General features: G+C 46.0%; 2 protein-coding genes across 2 annotated transcripts in view; one reads left to right on the forward strand and one right to left on the reverse strand.

Moving 5' to 3' along the window:
• Positions 1-21,904, forward strand: part of sand (potassium two pore domain channel sandman) — a 212,492-nt gene that overhangs the window by 147,016 nt on the left and 43,572 nt on the right. Inside the window, exon 2 of the mRNA XM_089563305.1 lies at positions 6,797-7,104. Coding sequence (XP_089419431.1) covers positions 6,797-7,104 — 308 coding nt within the window. The remainder of the gene's footprint in view (positions 1-6,796; positions 7,105-21,904) is intronic.
• LOC149325663 (uncharacterized) lies at positions 1,513-3,068 on the reverse strand. The gene is made up of 3 exons (XM_089563354.1): positions 2,646-3,068; positions 1,757-2,024; positions 1,513-1,569 (listed from the first exon to the last, which is right to left on the reverse strand). Exons 1-3 carry the CDS (start codon positions 2,996-2,998, stop codon positions 1,513-1,515), a joined length of 678 nt encoding a protein of 225 aa, XP_089419480.1. The 5' UTR covers positions 2,999-3,068.

The following is a 21,904-nucleotide window of genomic DNA, read 5'->3' on the forward strand; positions in this document are numbered from 1 at the left end:
TCTATGTAACGCAGGTATATAAGTGGTTTTTTTAGAAATGAATTTAGAAGATTAGATTCTAGTAGCCCCATAAAAATGTTCGCGTAGGTGGGTGCGAAGGGAGTGCCCATGCTTGTTCCAAATACTTGAAGGTAGTAAGAAGAATCGAATTCAAAGTAGTTGAGTGTTAGTACCAATTCAAGTAGCGTGAGGTACCTACACTTCAGTTTCGTGCGGGTGAGGACTTTGAGTTAGAATTTTGGAGAGCGCGTTGATACCTTCATTTATGGGAATATTTGTGTACAAAGCGGCGACGTCAAGTGTTACAAGTATGCTATCTGCTGGGATAATTGGAAGAGTCATTCAGAGACTCTATTATGCGGAGAAAGTGCGGTGTATCCTCGACAAAAGAAGGGGGGTGGGTGGGAATGTCTGCAAGATAGTTGTTCAGAAAATTTGATAAGTTCTCTGTGGGCGTGTTATTGTTTGAAACGATAGGTCTGCCGGGGACATCTGCGATAAACAAGTCTTCTGCGGAAACCTTATGGATTTTGGGAAGTAGGTAAAAGCGTCCTGCCTGTTTATTTAGCGAATTTAAGACGTGGTAGTCGGATTGCGTGATTAGTTCCCTTGATAATAAGTTTGCCAGTTTGTTCAGAATCAATTTGCAGAACTCTGAAGTGGGATCTGAATCTAATTTCCTATAATGACAAGGGTTATTGAGCTGTCTAAAAGCTGCTTTTTGTATTTTTCGGCCTGCAGGATAACTATGCTATCTCTTTTGTCTGCAGGATTAATGACTATATCGGTGCTATAACGGAAGTCTTGTTACAAAAAGACATGAGGATGGTTTTATCGAAATTAATTCTCATTTGCCAGGTGCTACACTAACTACAAAACCTATTAAATGTTGAATGGTACGGCAGCCCGACTCAGCCCTCTCCTATTAAATGACTCTTGCAGATGACGATGATCATTAGGGCCATTAATTACTTCGTATAAGACACAGGCATCAGCGTAAAGACGAATGCTAGAAGAAATGTTATGTGGCAAGTCATTTATATAAAAAAAGTAGCGGTCCAAAGACAGAGCCTTGAGGCACTCCTGACGTCACATCAACAGCAGCGGAATGAGAAGAATTACAGGATACGAACTGGGAACGCGGTGAGAGAAAGCTACAAATCCAATCAACCAAGTGAGGATTGTTTAGTTTAGCAAGAAGTTTGGAAGGTCACTGTAACATAGCCGCGGCCGATAGGCCACGGCAGGAACGGAACGAGCGTACACGCCTGGGAACGAGACAAGCGAAAAACCAACGTTTATTGCAACAGAGGGTGATTATATAGTATTCCAGGGGAGAGGGGAAATGCAAAGGGGGGACATGGCGAGGTACAAAGAAAACTTCACGCTTGCGCAGTGTGTAGCCCGCACAATGACACAGCGGCCGATACAACACTTCTTCCTCCTAAAATCGGTCAACTGGTTTCCTCGTCCTCGTCGAGCGTCGTAAGGCTTGAGCGGGTTCGCTTGGCACTACTGCTCCGGATGACGGAAGTGCCGGGAATGCGCCGTCAGCATGATGATCCCCAACTGCAGGCGGCAAAGTAGATCCTTCCAGTCTCATATCGAGCTGTGATGCAGATTCCTCTGGCCTGAATGTATCGCCGTCCGGGCGCGCGTCTTCCGCAGTGTCGGGTGACTGTGTTTCTGTAGCGCCGTCGGGGTGTGCCTCTTCCGCCGTGTCGGGTGACTGCTTTCCTGCATGCCGAAGACGTACCTGGTCCACGTGCCGCCGGACAATTGCTCTAGGTGTTTCTACTGTAACCATTCTGGTCCCAGAAGTAGATTTCACATGCCCTGGTATCCATTTGTCTCCTGTTCCATAGTTGCGAACGTGCACACGGCTCTGCAGTTGGGGCAGCCACTCCTGGCTGTCCAACGGTGCGTCTCCACTACCCTTCGGGAAACACGTATCCAGGCGCGATCTAATCTGGTATCCTAGAAGCATCTCTGATGGCGACTTGCCGCTCTTCTGGGGCGTCCTTCTGTAATTGAGCAGTAGACGCATAAGTTTATGCTCCAATTTGCCAGGCCTCAACTTCCGGAGACCATCTTTCACCGTTCGGACTGCCCTTTCGGCAGCCCCGTTAGATTGCGGGTGGAAGGGGGCGGTCCTAACGTGGGATATGTTGTTGTTCTCGACAAATGTTGCAAATTCACGACTAGTGAATTGTGTTCCGTTATCGGAAACGATCGTTCTTGGCACGCCGAATCGGCTGAATATGTCCCGCAAACAGTGGATTGTAGCTGTCGTGGTAGCGTGCTTCAGAGGGATTGCTTCTATCCACTTAGTGTGCGAATCAATTAGCACAAGCACCATCTTGCCTTCTATCGGTCCGGCAAAATCCACATGGATGCGCGACCACTTCTCAAACGTTTGTGGCCAGCTTGCTGGTGGAGCGGCTGGTGGCATGGGCAAATTGTCGATGCAATTCTTGCACTGAGCCGACATTTCCTCAATCTCTCGGTCAAGGCCTGGCCACCAAAACAACGATCGCGCAATGGATTTCATCGGCGAAGACCCTTGGTGGGTTTCATGCAGCAGCTGCAGCAATCGTTTTCGTGCACCGGCAGGTATAACCACTCGATGTCCCCAATAAATTAACCCATGTGCCAGGGACAACTCAAGTCGACGGTCAAAAAATGCCGCCAGGCACGGCTCAAGGCCTTTAAAGCTTTTCGGCCAACCGTGTAGCACGTAATATTTGACGCGATCAAGTGTCGAGTCGACAGCTGTGAGTTCCTTCAGTTCTCGTGTCGTAACGGTGCCTTCGTCCAGGCTTTCCAAAGAAAAAACGTACTCTTGCGGCTCTTGGGGCTCCATACTAGGACCGGGTGACTGCAGAGGAAGCCTGCTGAGGGCGTCCGAGTTCAGCAGTTGTCTTCCGGGAGTGTACTGAAGTTTGTACCGATATCCTCCGAGATAGAGTGCCCAACGCTGAATGCGGGCTGCAGCCATAGAGGGTGTCGGGCGGTCGGGTCTTAGCAATCCAAGGAGAGGCTGGTGATCTGTAACCAAAGTGAATTCACGGCCCAACAGATAGTCTCGGAATCTGGTGACCCCAAAAACTAGTGCCAGCGCCTCACGCTCCAGTTGCGAGTAATTCCGCTCGGCTTTAGTGAGCGTCCTTGAACGGAATCCGATCGGTCTGTGGACGCTGCCTACTGTGCAGACTGCAACGGACCAAGCCTGTGCGGGCGAGACCTGTTAACCCTGCTGGATAGAGCTGGAGTTCCGGTACTGCAAGTCAGTAGAGGTGAAGTGCCAGTGGCGGGAGAAGCCATCAGCCGCATCAATGCCTTACGGAGCAACTACGAGGATGTATTCTCTGAGGAATTGGGCCTGATGAAGGGACCCCCAGCCAGCTTGGTGCTCAGGGACGGTGCAGTTAGCAAGTTTTGCAAGGCAAGACCGCTTCCGTACGCGCTCCGCGACAAAGTGGCAAAAGAGTTGGATCGGCTAGTGTCGCTAGGAATAATATCTCCCATAAAATATTCGGACTGGGCGACCCCCATAGTACCAGTGCTTAAAAAAGATGGCACAGTGCGGATTTGCGGGGATTTTAAAGCCACCTTGAATCAGGCTTGTGCACTTGAGCAGTATCCCCTTCCGGTGATTGAAGACATGTTCGCGTCGTTAAGCGGTGGTGAAGTTTTTAGTACACTCGACCTGAAAGACGCCTACAACCAGGTGCCACTAGACGAAGCTTCACGCAAGCTGTGCGTGATTAATACGCACCAAGGGCTCTTCTGTTACAACAGGCTGCCGTTCGGCATTTCCTCTGCTCCTGCTATATTTCAAAGGAAGATGGACACCATTCTAGCGGGCCTTCCTGGAGTTCAGGCATACTTAGATGACGTGCTTGTGTCTGAAAAGGCGGCAGACAACGGAGCTCGGCTGAAAACTGTGTTGCAGCGATTTCGAGAGCACGGCGTAAAGCTGCGATACGACAAATGCAATTTCAGCCAGCCATCGGTTACTTATCTGGGACACCGTATCGATCGTCTTGGTCTTCACCCGACGGAAAAGAACGTGGAAGCTATCATGAAAGCACCGAGCCCTCGTAACGTGAGCGAGCTGCGTTCGTTCGTCGGAATGATAACATTTTATTCAAGGTTTCTGCCGAACATGTCAACCGTGTTGTCCCCGTTATACCAGTTACTGGAAAAGAATACGCTTGCGCAGTGTGTAGCCCGCACAATGACACAGCGGCCGATACAACAGTCACTATCGAATGCTTTGGAGAAATCTATAAAAATGGCATCAACTTGGTTGCGGATATCGAGGTTAAGTGATATATCATGAGTGAATTCTGTTAATTGAAAGTTAGATACCAAATTATTGGATTCAAGAAAAAGCATGATGTGTTTATGAATGACGTGTTCCAACATTTTGCATGACTATGATGTCAAAGAAATAAGTATCTAGTTAGACAAGCACTGCCTATCACCGGATTTATAAAGAGGGAGCACTTAGGCTAATTTCCATTAAGAAGGGACAGTAGGAGATGATAAGGACTTGTTGAAAATGATGGACAGTATTTCGATGTCCACATGGAATAACGAACCAGGAACGCATTGTATATTCCATCTGGACCGGTACATTTCTTAACATCGAGGTTTAATACAAGATTAAGGATGCCATCAGTGTTTACCACACTATATATGTCCTTAATACTCATATATGTCATTAATTATGCGTATGTGTCCCTAAGGTAGAGCTTAAGTGACCCCTGCTTTCGCATGTGCGCTCGGTTCAACTGCGTTAAACCACTCCTGCACTTCGTTTCCCCTTATTTTCTCAACAGTATTTCATTTCGAGAATTTTATCAATAGTGTTTGTCGTCAGTGAAAATAGAGAGAAAAAAAGTGGCCGGCATCGCAACAGTGAATATGCGTGACTATACAATCCTCAGACCTTGCGGATAAGCGCCCCTGTAGAGTTCTTGATCTTTACTATTGTGGGAATCTGGCTTTCCGCCGTCGCCTTTGCGCGGCTGTGCCGGCCTACCGCGTTTTTTCTCCTCTTTCCCTTGCTCCCGCCTCAGTCGGTGGAGAGGCGGCTAGGTGACTAATCACTGTCATTTGGCCACAGCTCCGCCCCGGCTCCCCAATGGCCTTTGCCGTTGGCGCCTTTTGGCGGGAATTCCGGGACCCGCTTTGGTGGCCGCGCACTGCGCGACCGTCCGAGCGGGGCCGAGAGAGAGATCCCTCCGAGACAGCGTAAGGTGCGTACGTTACTGTTTGTCCGTGCCGGCCTTTGCCGTTCGGACCAGTGCTTACTCGAGCTCGCCCGCACGTGTCCTCTGATCTGCAGCGGCTCGAGCCTGTCCAGCGGGGTCCAGCGACCTCTGACAGGCGTACCTTGCGTTGAATGCCCACTCTCTCTCGCAACCGGCCCAACGGTCGACACGAGAGAGAGATCACAGCACTGCCGCGGGGACATTCTCCTGCAGCGGCGTGCTAGCGGTGCGCATTACTCGAGTCGCTTCGTGCGCGCAGCGGAGCCTTGCTCCTCGCGCGCCCCCGGGACGGGGTGACTATTGAGTGTGTGTGTATCAGCTGGAGGACGATGTGAATAAACGTCTCCTTTGTGAACTTGGAGGCCTATTTCTTTGCGGCGAATCGCTCTCCTCCCAGCGGAGGTTGAGTGCGCTGCAACGGTGTCCCAGTGTGTGTGTGGTGACGGCTGATCGGGGCCCTTGGCTCGCGCGAAGCTCGAACCCGTGGTGGGTGGTGGCCTGTGTCCACTTAGAAACCCACACTATTTAGAATTGCATATTTAGCTTTTAGGTGTTTGGGCGAATTTCGGACTGGCGCAGATTAACAATCCTCCTTAGTTTTTGCAATAACTATTGATTAACAGCGCTAGATTAACAATGAGTAGAAGCGTCCGTTCACTGCAGAGTCTATTGTGCTTGCCTCTCGTTTGTCGTCCTCCTCAAGGTTCCCAGACCAACATAATCTTTCCGCTCTCCACGTACACTTGCTCACAGCTCTGGCTGCTACTTGCTTTCTTGAAGTCATTTTTCACAGAAACTTGGCGTCAGAAAGACGTTACTTCGTCAGCGGATACAGCCATTCTAGGGCCGAAAATCTGGTAGCAAGCTGTGGGGATTTTTTTTTTCATTCGTTCAAATTTAAGCAGCGCTAACTTTTAGGAAGAATACACAGAGGACATGACAGGACGGGCGCTGACTCCAACTATGTTTATTAAATTTGAACGAAAGAAAATGCATAACCAACTAGCCCCGCAACGTATTTTACTAAGCTGTGGGGAAATGTGCATTATCAAACTTTTTTTTTGTTTGAAGCGCCGATACTTTCTAGCACCCTTACTCGGCTATAGAGCTCCCACCCTGTCTGTGTCTGCACTCCCCTGAGGCACCACGAGCCTAAATTTGTCTGCTTTTGCTGTAGAGAACAAAGCGTCGCGAAGGTGTCGTAGTTGCCTTTTATTAAAAACGCAAAAACACGCAAGTACATTTGAGAACTCAGGGTGGGGAGGGAGTAGTCCTGAAATCTCTTAAAATGTTTTTCCTTACTTTTTCAATGCTTCAGGCATTGCATCGGATGAATTAACTCTCAGCGGGGGCTGCACGTGGTGCCCGCAGGCTGGTGCAGTGTTTTCTCCCGTGTTGGGGAGGAGGAATAACCGCAAACTTGACAGGACTGAAGATCGAGAAGAGGACAGGACGAGCGGTAACTGGCCCAAAGCTTCCCCTTGTTGAACCTTATTTCTCCCGTGTTGTCGCAGGGTACGGGAACATAGCGCCTCGCACCAACTGGGGCAAGATCGTGACCATCCTGTACGCCATCGTGGGCATCCCGCTCATGCTGCTCTACCTGACCAACATCGGCGACATCCTGGCCAAGGCGTTCCGCTACGTGTACGGCAAGCTGTGCACGTGCCGGCCCAGCGGGGCGCAGCGCCGCCGCCGGCCGCCCCTGCAGCAGGCCAACCACCTGCAGCGGAACTCGGTGGCCGAGAACTACCGCGTCCACCACATCGTCTCCGCGCACAACGCCATCGACGGGCAGCAGGAGAAGCTGCGCGACGAGCAGGTAAGGGAAGGAGCTATTTCCCCGACATCGGGCGTAGTGCACAAATGACGCGGAAATGATAGAAAGTGTCCACGTCAAGAGCCTCACAACGAAACCAGAGGCTCAGTACAAAATCAATTCAATGACTACGCTTCCCACCGAAGTTCCTTGTCCAGCAGTGTAATGGAGAGGGTGCTGAGAGCCTCGATGATTTCTCACGTGCATTGGTCACAATGACTTGCAACCACTGCGGTGTCACTGTGCTGTGGCACGCGCTGTTTTTCTCCTTCTTCACGATCTCGGCAGAGAATGCGAGTTGGCCATATTAAGCTTATGAAACTCTGTAACGGTGTTCTCTTAATCCTTCATTAGGGCACCGCCTAGCCATCCACCGCGAGACAGCGGAATGGAATAAGCAACTGCCTGATCACAGGCGACGAACCGCTGTCGGTGCTTCGTGGTTAACACAGCGTCTTGCCTTTTTCGCTTTTTACTGCTCGGCAGAAGCCAGTCAGACAACCAGGGGCCGTGGACACCACACCGACGCGTACTTTTTCCCACTTACTTTATTTATTCACTTTATTTTATTTATTTCAATACCCTAAAGGCCCAATGCGGGCATTACATAAGGGGATTCATCAAAGAAAACAACAAATATACAACACAGAGTACAAACGGCTGAAAACAGAAGTAAACAAGTTAAGAAGGCAGGTACAAGTTAATAAGAGAAAGGAAAAAAAAGGCTAGGAACAGGTATTTGAAAAAATGCACATGTAGCAAATCCCGCCAAAAAATCAAGAAAAATTCCTTAGAAAGTTACCAAACACAGCATCTAGCATTTTGCGGAACGTTACGGCCGACACACACACACACTGGAGCAACCAAAAAAAAAGTGAATCACACAGTGATAAAAAAAAAAGAACGCACATCAATATATGTTAGTTTTTTAAATAGGACCAAAGAGCTGTTTGAAATGATGATGTTTCAGTGATAGCCGCAATGTTAGAAGGAAGCGAATTCCACTCTTAAATAGCCAGGACCAAAGGTGAATATTTGTATCGTTTTGTCCGGGCGAAAATGGGTTACGTCTTCATCATTTGATCTACACGAGCCGATGTGTGCGGTGCCGGAGAAGATGAGAACTTGAAAATGGTGTGTTGCTGTGGTAGAGAGTATGGGAAAAAGACAAACGGCTGAATTTTCTGCGCATGACCAGAGGCGAGAGATGGAGCGATGTTTTCAGTGCTGTTACACTTTGATACCGAGAGTAACGGGAAAGGATGAATCGAGCAGCTTTGTTTTGAATAGATTCCAACATGTAAATAAGATAGGCGTGATGAGGGTACAGATCACCGACGCGTATTCTATCGCAGGCCTGATTAGCATGTTGAATACGTGTAGTTTTGTGTCCTGGTTGGCTGGGTGCAGTCGGTGTTTCAGAAGACCAAGTTTTTTAAGGCTTTGATAGTGATCTGTTCAATATGAGCAGTCTAGGATAAATTAGAGTTAAAAGTTTACACCGAGGTATTTTACCGAGGCTGAAGTTTAAATGGTTGTATTATTAACTAAGTAGGCATTACGGCTCGTGTTGGCAACGGAAGTAAACTTGAGGTGTTTAGTTTTATCTGCGTTAATTACCATTTGCCACCTGCCACACCAATTAGTTAGCTCATAAAGATCAACCTGGAGAGCAACGATGTCGCAAGGGCTCGATATTACTCGGTAAATTACACAGTAATCTGCGTACACACAGTCATCGGCAGTCATTACACAGTCATCGGCAGACTCGGCTACAGAGTTCAGGATTTGAAGTGGGTGGCCAGCCGAGAGCAACCTTTTCACCTGTTCTGTAATCCTTAAATGCTATCTATGACAGCAAGAATTAGTTATGGAACGTTTGAAGCATGACAGCGTGGTGCCTGTTTTTACTTGCTTTGGCGCGACCTATCCATGAGGTCTTAAGGGCGAAAACAACATGTGCAGGGTCGAAGTACAACAGGCCAAGGTCTAGAAACCTGAGTCGGTTACCAGCAAGGATTTCGTGAGTGATCCAAGTGGGCGACGCAGTCAGAAAAAATGGACAGAATACGGGGAAATTCAGCTGTAAATTCCGTTCTAGCACAGTCAATAAACACAAGGTAATATCAACAAACTTCAATATCTGGAAACCGTTTATTGCCTGAAGAGAGCCGTTGACGACATGATCACATTTCCCCAGATCGATATCAGTGAGTATGGGTGCAACACATGAGCCAATACAAATGCCATTGTTTTGGATAAAAATTGGTGAGTTCCGTTCTGTGAATTTCAGTTGAAGGTGAACAGAGAGCAAGTGATCCCAAAGATCCCGGAAGCGTTTCGAAAGGCAAGGATGCTTTGTCGATCGATGCCTTCACTGACACTCGTTAGCAGTTCATGACGAATCGAATAGAACTAATATTTCACGTCAGTGGAGGAGGCATTTTTTTCGCAAAAAGTCGGCTACTTGCACAGAATTTCGTACCTGGAAAAGATCGTCTTCAGAGATTAGGGCGAGTTGCCTTTGAGTAAATTGAGCGAGGCACTTCTGCAAAGTATCCCCGTTCAGATACAATTTCGTCCAACGGGCAGGTACTCTTATGTCTCTTTGCGGAGAAAACCAACTTGTGACAAAGATTAGTGTTATGCGCAATGTCTGGAGCGAGCTTTGTAAGGTAATCATTACACAGCTTTTTTGCATGGCTTTTGTCTTCTGTAAAGACTGCGCTCCAAACACAGCGTTCACGGTGTAGCCTCCTTTTGACCGGAAATAACCTTTGGGTTATTTCCAAATCCATGGATTAGCCAAATCCATGGATTAGCCGGTACATTATTAATTTGAAGACGAGGATTAAACGCCTAAAAAGAACTAAGTCCCCCAAATCGAGTTCCTTAAACGCGTTGATGGTGGATTTATCCTCTAGCATCCACTCGGCCAGGCAACGTTATTTCACTGAAATCCTTCCGCAGTTTATGCACAAAAATCCTAGTAAATTTTGGAACCACCTCCGGGATTCCACTCAGCCTGTTCAGCAGATAATTGTGAATGATGAGGTCATAACATGTCCACAACAAATGGCAGCGCACTTTAATTCGTATTTCCATTCTGTGTTTTCCATTAACCATGATGACGATGATGTTAATAATCTGAACATTGTTCCTAATTCCTCACTTGAGCCTGTTATCTTGGTATCTTATGAGGGCATCGTGGAGATGCTTCTCAGACTTGATCCAAAGTGTTCTACTGGTCCTGATGGTATTCTAAATGCATTCTTTAGACGTTATGCAGAATCTTTTGCCAATTTCTTATGCAAAATCTTCTGTGAATCACTGATGTTAGCTTCATTACCTCCTGATTGGCTAGCAGCCAGAATCGTGCCTATTCACAACAACGGGGACCGTTTTTCGGTGGGGAACTACCGTCCTATTTCCTTAACTTGTTCTTCATGTAAGCTCATTGAACACATGGTTGGAAATCATATAATGCAGATTCTAAATACAAATTCAGCGCTTAGTCCATGTCAGCATGGTTTTAGAAAGGGATTTGCAACTGTTACGCAATTAGTCACAGCTATCCATACCTTTAGTGCCGTATAAGATAATGCCGGACAAGTAGACGTCATTTACCTGGATTTTAGTAAAGCATTTGATAAGGTTGTGCACAGTGAACTACTACTCAAACTTAAAATAATAGGAGTACCTCCACCACTCATAAAATGGATTGCTGCTTACTTACGGCATAGAAAACAGTCTGTGGAGATTGTCGGTTTTAGCTCCCCTCCTCTCGAGGTCACCTCAGGTGTTCCGCAAGGGAGTGTGTTGGGTCCCCTACTGTTTTTGGTTTATATAAATGATTTAGTTTCTGCCATTGATGAAAATGTAAAGGTTAATCTGTTTGCTGATGACTGTATGCTATTTAAAGAAATACGTTTCGGACCAAGCCCTGCTTAATACTGCTTTAAATGATGTTTCATCCTGGTGTACGAAATGGGGAATGTCACTAAACCCTAAAGGAACTGTATTTATACGTATCACAAGGAAGAAGGTGCCTCAAATGTTTAACTACACCCTCAATTCTACAACTGTAACTCAGGTAGTCAAGTACAAATGACCAGCTCACATGGAGTGACCACATTAGTCATATAACTTCTTCTGCAATGAAAAAACTGGGATATTTAAGACGCAAGTTAAGGGGAACACCAAGCAATGTAAAGAAATTAGCTTACGAATCCATTATTAGGCCGAAACTCGAGTACGCTGCCGTGGTATGGGACCTCACAAGAAAAAGGACATTGCGCAGGTAGAAAAAGTTCAAAGGCGTGCTGTGCGCTTCATTTACAATAAATATAAAACCTCCGAATCTCCATCTCTCCTTATGCAAACAAACCAAATAAAACCTCTCAGCATCCGAAGAAAGTTAGCTAGAATAGAATTTTTGTACTGCTTAATTCAGGGAAAGTTTGGCATCTCGGCAAGTCCTTATGTTACTCCATCATCAGCTCGAAAAACGCGACACACACACAACTACAGCTTAACTCCTCACTTCGCAAAAACAAACTCCCATAACTTTTCATTTTTTCCGAAAACAATCAGTGATTGGAACTCACTACCGGAAGATGTTTTTGTGTCCTAACTTCAAAGAGGCCATCACAAATGTCTTTTAACAAATGAAAATGCCCTTCTGAAACGTGCATTTGTCACTATTTTATATGTGACGAAGATGTATATCGGAGTGCTTTTATATCTGCATGCATGAATTTTAAACATATGTATGTACGTAAGATGTTCTGTAACCATTTCTTGTGCAATTTGCTTTTGCCCTTCCTGCTTGGACCAAAAAGGTCTGCAGTATCATGTAAATAAATAAATAAATTACATAGAACCCTTCACCTCTAGTGACTGCAGCAAGGGCAGGTAATTACACCCCAGAAAGTGAAATCTTATTTTGCGGGCGGTCGTTCCAGAGCTTCCCTAGGTCTTGAAAGGACCCAAGCAGCACGCTAATAATGGCCCACTGATGGCACAACCGTAACCAAAATTGGCGACAAAACCGCTTCTTCATTGGTATTTCTGCAAATGACTGCATTTTCTAAGCATGGCCCATCGTTGAGGCCAGGAATAAGCTGATGTTCAGCCACTCTGACAGCCAACAATGGTCCTTAGGTCAGTGCTAGAACCCCGCCCATCATCATCAGCCTGACTACGCCCACTGCAGGTCAAAGGCCACTCCCATGTGTCTCCAATTCATCCTCCCTTTTGCCGCCGTATCCTCGCAAACTTCTTAATCTCATTCGCCCACCGAAGTTTCTGCCGCTCGCTGCTAAGTTTGCCCTCTCTTGCGATCCACTGCGTTACCCTTCACGACCAGCGGTTATCTTGCCTTCGCATTACATGCCCTGCCCAAGCCCACTTCTTCTTGGTTTCGACGAGGATGTCATTAACCCGCGTTTGTTCCTGCTTCCGGTGTCTCAACGTTACACCTATCAATTTTCTTTCCATAGCTGGCTGCGTTGTCCTTAACTTAGGCTGAAACATCTTTGTTAGCCTCCACGTTTCTGCCCCGTGGGTGAGTACCGGTAAGATGCACCTGTTGTATACCTTTCTCTTGAGGGATATTGGTAAACTGCCATTCATGATCTGCGAGAACCTGTCGTATGCGCTCCACCCCATTTATATTCATCTAGTAATTTCCCTCTCATGATCCGGATCAGCTGTAACTACCTGCCCCAAGAAGACGTATTGCCTTACCACTTCCAGCACCTCGCTACGAAATGTGAACTACTGTTTCCTTGCGAGACCGCTGAACATTACGTTGGCTTTCGGCATGCTAATTTTAAGACCTATCCAATGTGCGGGAATGGTGGCTTTTCAGTTAGTGGCATAGCGTGGCTGCCTAAGGCATTTCGAGCTGGGCAAACCTTTGGCTTTTCAACAACACCACTGAAGAATTATCGCATGCAGAGGTCCCGTTTGTGAGTTTTAATACCGTTAGACGTTGAGCAGTATAATGTGTGGTTTGTTGTAACACATGAAACTTTCAATTAATTCTGGAAACAGTCTTTTAATGCATTCAACGACTTGATAGCAATCAAGTTTTTCAGGCAGTCCTGCAGGACATATTTTATTGAAGCGCCATTTATTGTCGGGTTTGCTGCCACTCTGATTATTAAGGTTGGGCAAGGCAGCATGACAAGCTGATGCTGCACGGGTAAAGTGCTTCGTGGCGCTGTCCTCCAGTGAACTACTGAGTCATATCGGAACTACTGATGACACTCGTATCGCAAGAGAACTTTTGCGCTGCCTAGAAACAAATTCCCCGCAATACGCCGAAGCTGTAAAGGTTGGTTGGTTGGTTTATGGGGTTTAACGTCCCAAAGCGACTAAGGCTATGAGAGACGCCGTAGTGGAGGGCTTCGGAAATTTCGAATACCTGGGGTTCTTTAACGTGCACGTTGTGATGGTCGGCATATGTGTGACTATAGCATGAAAACGCAAAGATTATTAAAACTTCTGAGGGCACTTAAGACTCTTACGTAGAGGAATTCGAAAGCATGTCGGTAATCGTGATTTTTTTCTCTATTATAACGTGGAGCGTGGCATTTCGTCATTTCCCTCTACGACATACCGCACCAGTTCGTCATTTCCGGTTATGGCTTACTACGCCATGGCTTACTACAACGGCGCTTTAAATCACGCACCTGGAGGTGTATATGTCATCGATCCGAACCCCTGTCGCAAGCTGGCCTCCAGCTTGAGCAAAACATGTGAACTGTATGCAAAGATAAATGCTATGACACCACCTGGAACGCCTTAGCAGACAAGGAAATGAAAGGAAATATGACATAAATTACGGAAGCTAGCAATCACCGAAACGGAAGAGCACGGGCGCCTTTTTATTAACTTTTGAGTAAGTATTTTCTGTAGATTCACAACAGCGCTACGGAACGAGGACAGAAGGAACACGAAAAACACGGGACGGGCGCTGGACGGGCACTGTGTTCCTTCTGTCCTCGTTCCGTAGCGCTGTTGTGAATCTGTTTATTAAGAATGAACCAACAAGCCCACACCAGAATCCTCTTAGAACGTATTTTCTGTAGCCGATAGGAGAAGGCGCCAAAGATTACTGTAGCAGCCGGTTCGAGCCGATTGGCCGGCCGCTTCACGATCCGCCTGTGCGTTCACCTCATCGAACACTGCTTCATACGCTGCTTCGAGCAAAAGCCTCTTTAAAAGGTGGAGCTCCTGGAAGAGGAAGTCATCATCATCAGCCTGACTACACCCACTGCAGGGCAAAGGCCTCTCCCATGTCTCTCAAATTAACTCTGTCCTTTGTCAGTTGCCGCCACTGTATCCACGCAAACTCTGTAATCTCATCCGCCCACCTAACTTTCTGCCGTCCCCTGCTACGTTTGCTTTCTCTTGGAATCCACTCCGTTACCCTTAAGGACCAGCGGTTATCTTGCTTTCGCATTACATGCCCTGCCCAAGCCCATTTCTTCCTCTTGATTTCAACTAAGATGTCATTAACCCGCGTTTGTTCCCTCACCCACTCCGCCCGCTTTCGATCTCTTAACGTTACACCTATCATTTTCCTTTCCATAGCTCGCTGCGTTGTTCTTAACTTAAGCTGAACCCTCTTTGTTAGCCTCCACGTTTCTGCCCCATAGGTGAGTACCGGTAGGATACAGCTGTTGTATACTTTACTCTTCGGGGATATTGGTAAGCTACCATTCATGATCTCAGAGAACCTGTCATATGCGCTCCACCCCATTCTTATTCTTCTAGTTATTTCCCTCTCATGATCCGGATCTGCGGTCACTACCTGCCCTGAGTAGACATATTCTCTTACTACTTCCAGCACCTCGCTACCAATGGCGAACTGCTGTTCCCTTGCTAGGCTGTTGAACATGACTTTGGTTTTCTGCATGTTAATTCTTAGCCCCAACGTTCTGCTCTGCCTGTCTAACTGACTGATCATGCTTTGCAGTTCTTGTCCTGAGTGGCTTAGCAAGGCAATGTCATCAGCGAATCGCAAGTTCCTCAGGTATTCTCCATTAACTCTTATCCCCAACTGTTCCCATTCCAGTCTCCCTTCCTGACACCTTTCCGTATTGGAATTTTATTGCTGACTTTATGGAGAACTATAGTAGCTGTGCAATCGTTATAAATATCTTCCAATATTTTCACATAACACTCTTCTACACCCTGATTCCGCAATGCCTGCATGACAGCTGAGGTTTCCACTGAGTCAAATGCTTTCTCGTAATCAATGAAGGCTATATATAGGGGTTGGTTATATTCTGCCCATTTCTCTATCACCTGATTGGTAGTGTGAATGTGGTCTATTGTCGAGTATCCTTTACGAAAGCCTGCCTGATCATTTGGTTGACTAATGTCTAAGGTTGTCCTGACTCTATTAGCGATTACCTTAGTAAATACCTTGTAGGCAACGGACAGTAAGGTGACTGGTTTGTAATTCTTCAAGTCCTTGACGTCTCCTTTCTTATGAATTAAGATAATGTTAGCGTTCTTCCAAGCTTCTGGTACTCTCGAGGTCACAAGGCATTGCGTATAGAGGGTGGCTAGTTTTTGTAGCACAATCTCTCCTCCGTCCTTCAACAAATCTGCTTTTACCTGATCCTCACCAGCTGCTTTCGCTCTTTGCATTGCTCCTAAGGCTTTCTTTACTTCCTCCTTGGTTACTGGCGGGATGTCCCATTGCTGTGCTCGACTGCCTCCCTCAGTAACTTGATGATTAGATTCGCTACTGTATAGATTTGTGTAGAACTCTTCGGCTAATTCCACTATCTTATCCATATTGCTGATGACATTGCCCTTTTTGTCTTTTAGCGCATACATCTGGTTTTTACCTAAGCACAGTTTTCTCCTTACTCATTTTAGGCTACCTCCGTTCCTTAGAGCATGCTCGATTTTCTCCATGTTAAACTTTCTTATGTCGGCTACCTTGCGCTTTATTATTAACTTCGATAGCTCTGCTAGTTCTATCCTGTCTGTGGAGTTAGAAGTCCTCATGCTTTGGCGTTTCTTAATCAGATCTTTAGTCTCCTGAGATAGCTTGCTGGTATCCTGTCGAACCATCCTACCACCTACTTCTGCGGCACACTCTGTAACGATAGCTGTGAGATTATCATTCATTGTTTCAACACTACGGTCGTCTTCTTCAGTTAAAGTGGAAAATCTGTTTTGCAGCGAAATTCTAAATTCCTCTACCTTCCCTCTTAATGCTAACTCGTTAATAGCCTTTTGCTTCACCAGTTTCCTCCGTTCCCTCTTCAAATCTAAGCTAATACGAGACCTTACCATTCTGTGGTCGCTACAACGGACCTTACCGAGGACCTCCACATCCTCTACGATGCCAGGGTGTGCACACTGTAAGAAGTCAATAGACTTCATACTGTGTGCACACCCTGACATCGGAGAGGATGTGGATGTTTTTAGTCTCACCATTGGGGCTCTTCCACGTCCACTTCCTGTTTTCTCGTTTGCGGAAGAAGGTATTCATAATCCGTAAATTATTTCTATCTGCGAACTCTACTAATAACTCTCCCCTACTGTTCCTAGAACCTATGCCATAGTCACCTACCGCCTTGTCTCCAGCCTGCTTTTTACCTATCTTTGCATTAAAGTCGCCCATCAGTACAGTGTACTGTGATTTTACTTTGGTCATTACCGATTCCACATCCTCATAGAAGCTTTCCACTATCTGGTCATTATGGCTTGATGTAGGCGCGTAGGCGTGCACCACCTTCAGCTTGTACCTCTTATTAAGCCTAATTACGATAGCTGCCACTGTCTCGTTAATACTGTAAAACTCCTCGATGTTGCGAGCTATGTCCTGATTAATGAAGAATCCCACACCTAGTTCTCGCCTATCTGCTAATCCACGATAGCACAGTACATGCCCGCCCTTTAGTACTGTATACGCCTCATCTGTCCTCCTAACCTCACTATGCCCTATGTCATCCCATTTAATACCGGGTAATTCCTCCAACAGCACTGCTAAGCTAGCCGCACTTGATAAGGCCACAACCTTCTACGAACAAACCAATTAACCCTCGGGCCTCAGTCCCCAGCGGCTGCAGAGCAGCTGACCAAGGCGGCGGTCAGATCTGTGACGCAGCGGAGGGTGCTAAGAATCTCTGGTTCCGGAAAGGCCGCCATTGGAAACTGAACCTGGCAACGTTTAAGGCAAGAACCTTATGAAGTGAGGAAAAGTACAGGTTTCCATTTCGAGTTTGTTACTGAGGCATGCGCCCGAGCAAAGCGGGAAGTAACAAGCTACGTGCTGACCGCAGTTGCGTGCAACAATAATAACTTACACTTTAGAACTTTAACTCTAAAAAAGTAATGCAATTAAAATAGAAGCATTAGAACATGTTCGGATTTAACTTATATTAAATTATTACTGCTTGGGAAACCAGGGCCTCTCGCGCCGCACCGACTGAAATTGTTGGGCGTTGTGATCATGTGTTCTCGATGCACTGCCCAAGCAGCAGGCCCGGCACTGGAAACGCGTCGGCCGGTTTTCGAAACAATCTTGGGCCGACCGCCTGCTGCGCTGCATGGGTGGCTATCCGCTGTAGCGGAGAGAACCGCGACGAGGAGCAGCCTCTCTGCCACTGGAGCTCGCGGCCCTGGAGTGCCCACTCTTTGGCTTTGTGTGTACGGGCGACCGGCGCAGTGACGGTCCCGCCGAAGCAAATCGGAGGCTACTGTTTTGTCGTGATGCTCGTGTCTCGCCTGTGGTTCGCCACCACATTCGCGCCATAGGTGTTACGAATGTAAGCTTAATGTTGTCATGAAAATTAGGCATAATTGTTCGAGCGAATAAATTGTAGGAGCGGTACGCCTAGTTCAACCCTTAAGAAATCATCTAATTACTCTCTCTCCAAAGTATAGTGACTTTTGGCATTAGGATCTTCTGTCTTTCTCATCACTTTCTGGTGATTTTCTTAATGAATTCCTAATGGCTTTCAAAAGCGCATTGGCCACCGTAGTTCTAGTGTGTTCTCAATGGATGCTTTTCTGATGATTTGTTCTTGACTCTATCATGTCCTCCCGTACGTTCCCAAACCCGATCCAAATATGGGGATCAGTACTGCAAAAGAAAAGACAAAATAAAAATGTAAAGCAAAAACAAAAAATACCTCCATACACCGGTATTCGAACCCCCGACCTTCGACACCCAAACTCACCACGCAACCTCGCCTCCACCGCTTTTTTTTTTATTTATTTCCTGACTTCACACACACAAATACACAAATACACACATACAAATACACAAATACAAATACAGTACACAAATACACTTACAGAGCGCAATGAGCAATAATTAACAACACTATCCGCCCGGGGGTGCGTGGCTTCGTCATATTAAAACTCCTTAAGCGTCACCAAAGGCTCGACTCTTTCGAGCCACTCGGGAGCTTCAGGAGCAAGTTTCTGAACTTCAATATACTTATGCATGCACTCCCGAAAATAGATCCGTGCTGGCCGTGCATCAGGATCGCAATGATATCCTGCCATTCTGGAGCGCCAAATACAATGGAGGCCCATTAGCATAATGAGGTCGAATGGTGTCCCATCCTCACTCTCTACAGGCAAGTTCCGGATACCATGAGCGTCGAGCGGAAATTCCTTTTTTAAAGTCCGTTGCAAGATGTCCCAAAAGTATACCCCCTCCCAACAGTGCAAAAAAACGTGGTCTATTGTTTCTGGTTGTTTACAAATTAAACAATGTGATCCCCAAGGTAGAAATAACTGCTTCCTTTCCAAGAATTCCTTTACTGGTAGTGTTCCGGTATGTAATTTAAAGAAAAAAGTTTTTGCACTTGGCGGCACCTGCATCGCCTTCACACGCTTAAGTACGTCGCGTCCCTGGCCTCCATTGTATAAGGCCCTGTACATAGGTTGTGGAAGAACTACATCGCACAAATCTTTATACAACTTTTTCCTGCTAACAGAAGATAAATATTCATACGAAAATCGAACCGACAGGAATCGAACACTCGCGACAACCTCTCTAAAGTAACCAAAAATACGTCCCGAGAAACTTTCGGTTGTGACAACAAAGTCCGGCAGTGCATTTCCGAGCCTTAATTGGCACACAGTGCGCAAAAACGGATCGCTTACATCGCGCACAAAACAAAATCTGCTTACAATCTGCCGCAGAAATAAGTGTCCCAGACTCAGGCCGCCATCCTTCACCCGCCTAAACAAATTTATTCCGGCTGCAGCGTTCCCAGTCCGCAGCCCACACAAAAACGGCAAAGATCCGGTGCAGTCTCTGTACGTTCATCCTTGCACAATGCAACACTTGCATCACATACCACAGCCTAGACATAAAAAACAGATTGCACACTGTGGCCCTTGCGAAAATTGAAAGGTGTCGCCCTTTCCACCTTTCCACCTTTTCACGCGTGGCTAATCTTTCTTTGTCATGGTATTTATTCAACTTGGTTATGTACAGAAAGGATATATATGCATATATTTGTGTGTGTGTGTGAATACGAAAAAAACTATTTACAGAGCAGCTAGGTAGGCGCTCTTTCAGAAAACATTACAGAACTGATAGGCTGGCAAGGATGTACAGCGCATCTGGAGGGGAAACCGATCCGGTAAAGTCCAGTTCTTTGTAAGTGTCTGTTACCAGCAGCAACATTCGACTAAAATTAATTCCGGGCAGAACATAAGCTTCAACGTTGCGGTCTTGCAGGCGCGTGTTCCAAAGGCTATGAAGTCCAATAAGAAGAATCATATCAGAGGGGAAAATCTTTCTGTAGCGTCCACTGCAACACATCCCAAAACAAAATCGCGCCTTTGCAGTCTCTAAAACAATGTTCAATTGCTTCAGGCACATTACAAAAGCGGCAGTTTCCAGAAGACACAAAAATGTTTTTCTTATCGAGCCACGTCTTGACAGGTAGTTTCGGTGTGTAATTTATAGAAAAATGTTTTAGTGCAAGGAGAAATTGGTATTTCACGCACTCGCTTCAAAAATTCATGACCCATGAGCCCAAATTAGACAGAACGATACAGTTGGGGCGAGAAGAGCGTCAGTACCAAATCCCGGAACAGATTTTTGCGCGAAACAGAATAGAAGTACTCATTTGAAAATCGAACTGTAAAAAAATTGAAAACGCAGGGAGGCATAAACTTCCTGCATAAAGCCTAGTAAACGGGGGCGTTCAGTAAAATTGAAACAAAGTACTAAGTTCGGAAGTAGAGTCATGTAGTTAACCTGCGAGAATGCTCTAATATTCGGATGTCAAAAAACTAAGGGAGGCATAAACTTCCTGCATAAAGCCTAGTAAACGGGGGCGTTCAGTAAAATTGAAACAAAGTACTAAGTTCGGAAGTAGAGTCATGTAGTTAACCTGCGAGAATGCTCTAATATTCGGATGTCAAAAAACGCAGGGAGGCATAAACTTCCTGCATAAAGCCTAGTAAACGGGGGCGTTCAGTAAAATTGAAACAAAGTACTAAGTTCGGAAGTAGAGTCATGTAGTTAACCTGCAAGAATGCTCTAATATTCGGATGTCAAAAAACGCAGGGAGGCATAAACTTCCTGCATAAGGCCTAATAAACGGGGGCGTTCAGTAACATTGGTAGAAACTACTCAGTTCAGAAATAGAGTCATGTAGTTAATCTGCAAGAATGCTCTAATATTCGGATGTCAAAAAACGCAGGGAGGCATAAACTTCCTGCATAAGGCCTAATAAACGGGGGCGTTCAGTAACATTGGTAGAAACTACTCAGTTCGGAAATAGAGTCATGTAGTTAACCTGCAAGAATGCTCTAATATTCGGATGTCAAAAAACGCAGGGAGGCATAAACTTCCTGCATAAGGCCTAATAAACGGGGGCGTTCAGTAACATTGGTAGAAACTACTCAGTTCAGAAATAGAGTCATGTAGTTAATCTGCAAGAATGCTCTAATATTCGGATGTCAAAAAACGCAGGGAGGCATAAACTTCCTGCATAAGGCCTAATAAACGGGGGCGTTCAGTAACATTGGTAGAAACTACTCAGTTCGGAAATAGAGTCATGTAGTTAACCTGCGAGAATGCTCTAATATTCGGATGTCAAAAAACGCAGGGAGGCATAAACTTCCTGCATAAAGCCTAGTAAACGGGGGCGTGCAGTAAAATTGAAACAAAGTACTAAGTTCGGAAGTAGAGTCATGTAGTTAACCTGCAAGAATTCTCTATTATTCGGATGTCAAAAAACGCAGGGAGGCATAAACTTCCTGCATAAGGCCTAATAAACGGGGGCGTTCAGTAACATTGGTAGAAACTACTCTGTTCGGAAATAGAGTCATGTAGTTAACCTGCAAGAATGCTCTAATATTCGGATGTCAAAAAACGCAGGGAGGCATAAACTTCCTGCATAAGGCCTAATAAACGGGGGCGTTCAGTAACATTGGTAGAAACTACTCAGTTCGGAAATAGAGTCATGTAGTTAACCTGCGAGAATGCTCTAATATTCGGATGTCAAAAAACGCAGGGAGGCATAAACTTCCTGCATAAAGCTTAGTAAACGGGGGCGTTCAGTAAAATTGAAACAAAGTACTAAGTTCGGAAGTAGAGTCATGTAGTTAACCTGCAAGAATGCTCTATTATTCGGATGTCAAAAAACGCAGGGAGGCATAAACTTCCTGCATAAGGCCTAATAAACGGGGGCGTTCAGTAACATTGGTAGAAACTACTCAGTTCGGAAATAGAGTCATGTAGTTAACCTGCAAGAATGCTCTAATATTCGGATGTCAAAAAAAGCACGCAGGC

Source organism: Amblyomma mixtum, chromosome 10 (genome assembly GCF_055824585.1).
Source record: "Amblyomma mixtum isolate Tamu chromosome 10, ASM5582458v1, whole genome shotgun sequence".
Classification (NCBI taxonomy): Eukaryota; Metazoa; Arthropoda; class Arachnida; order Ixodida; family Ixodidae; genus Amblyomma; species Amblyomma mixtum.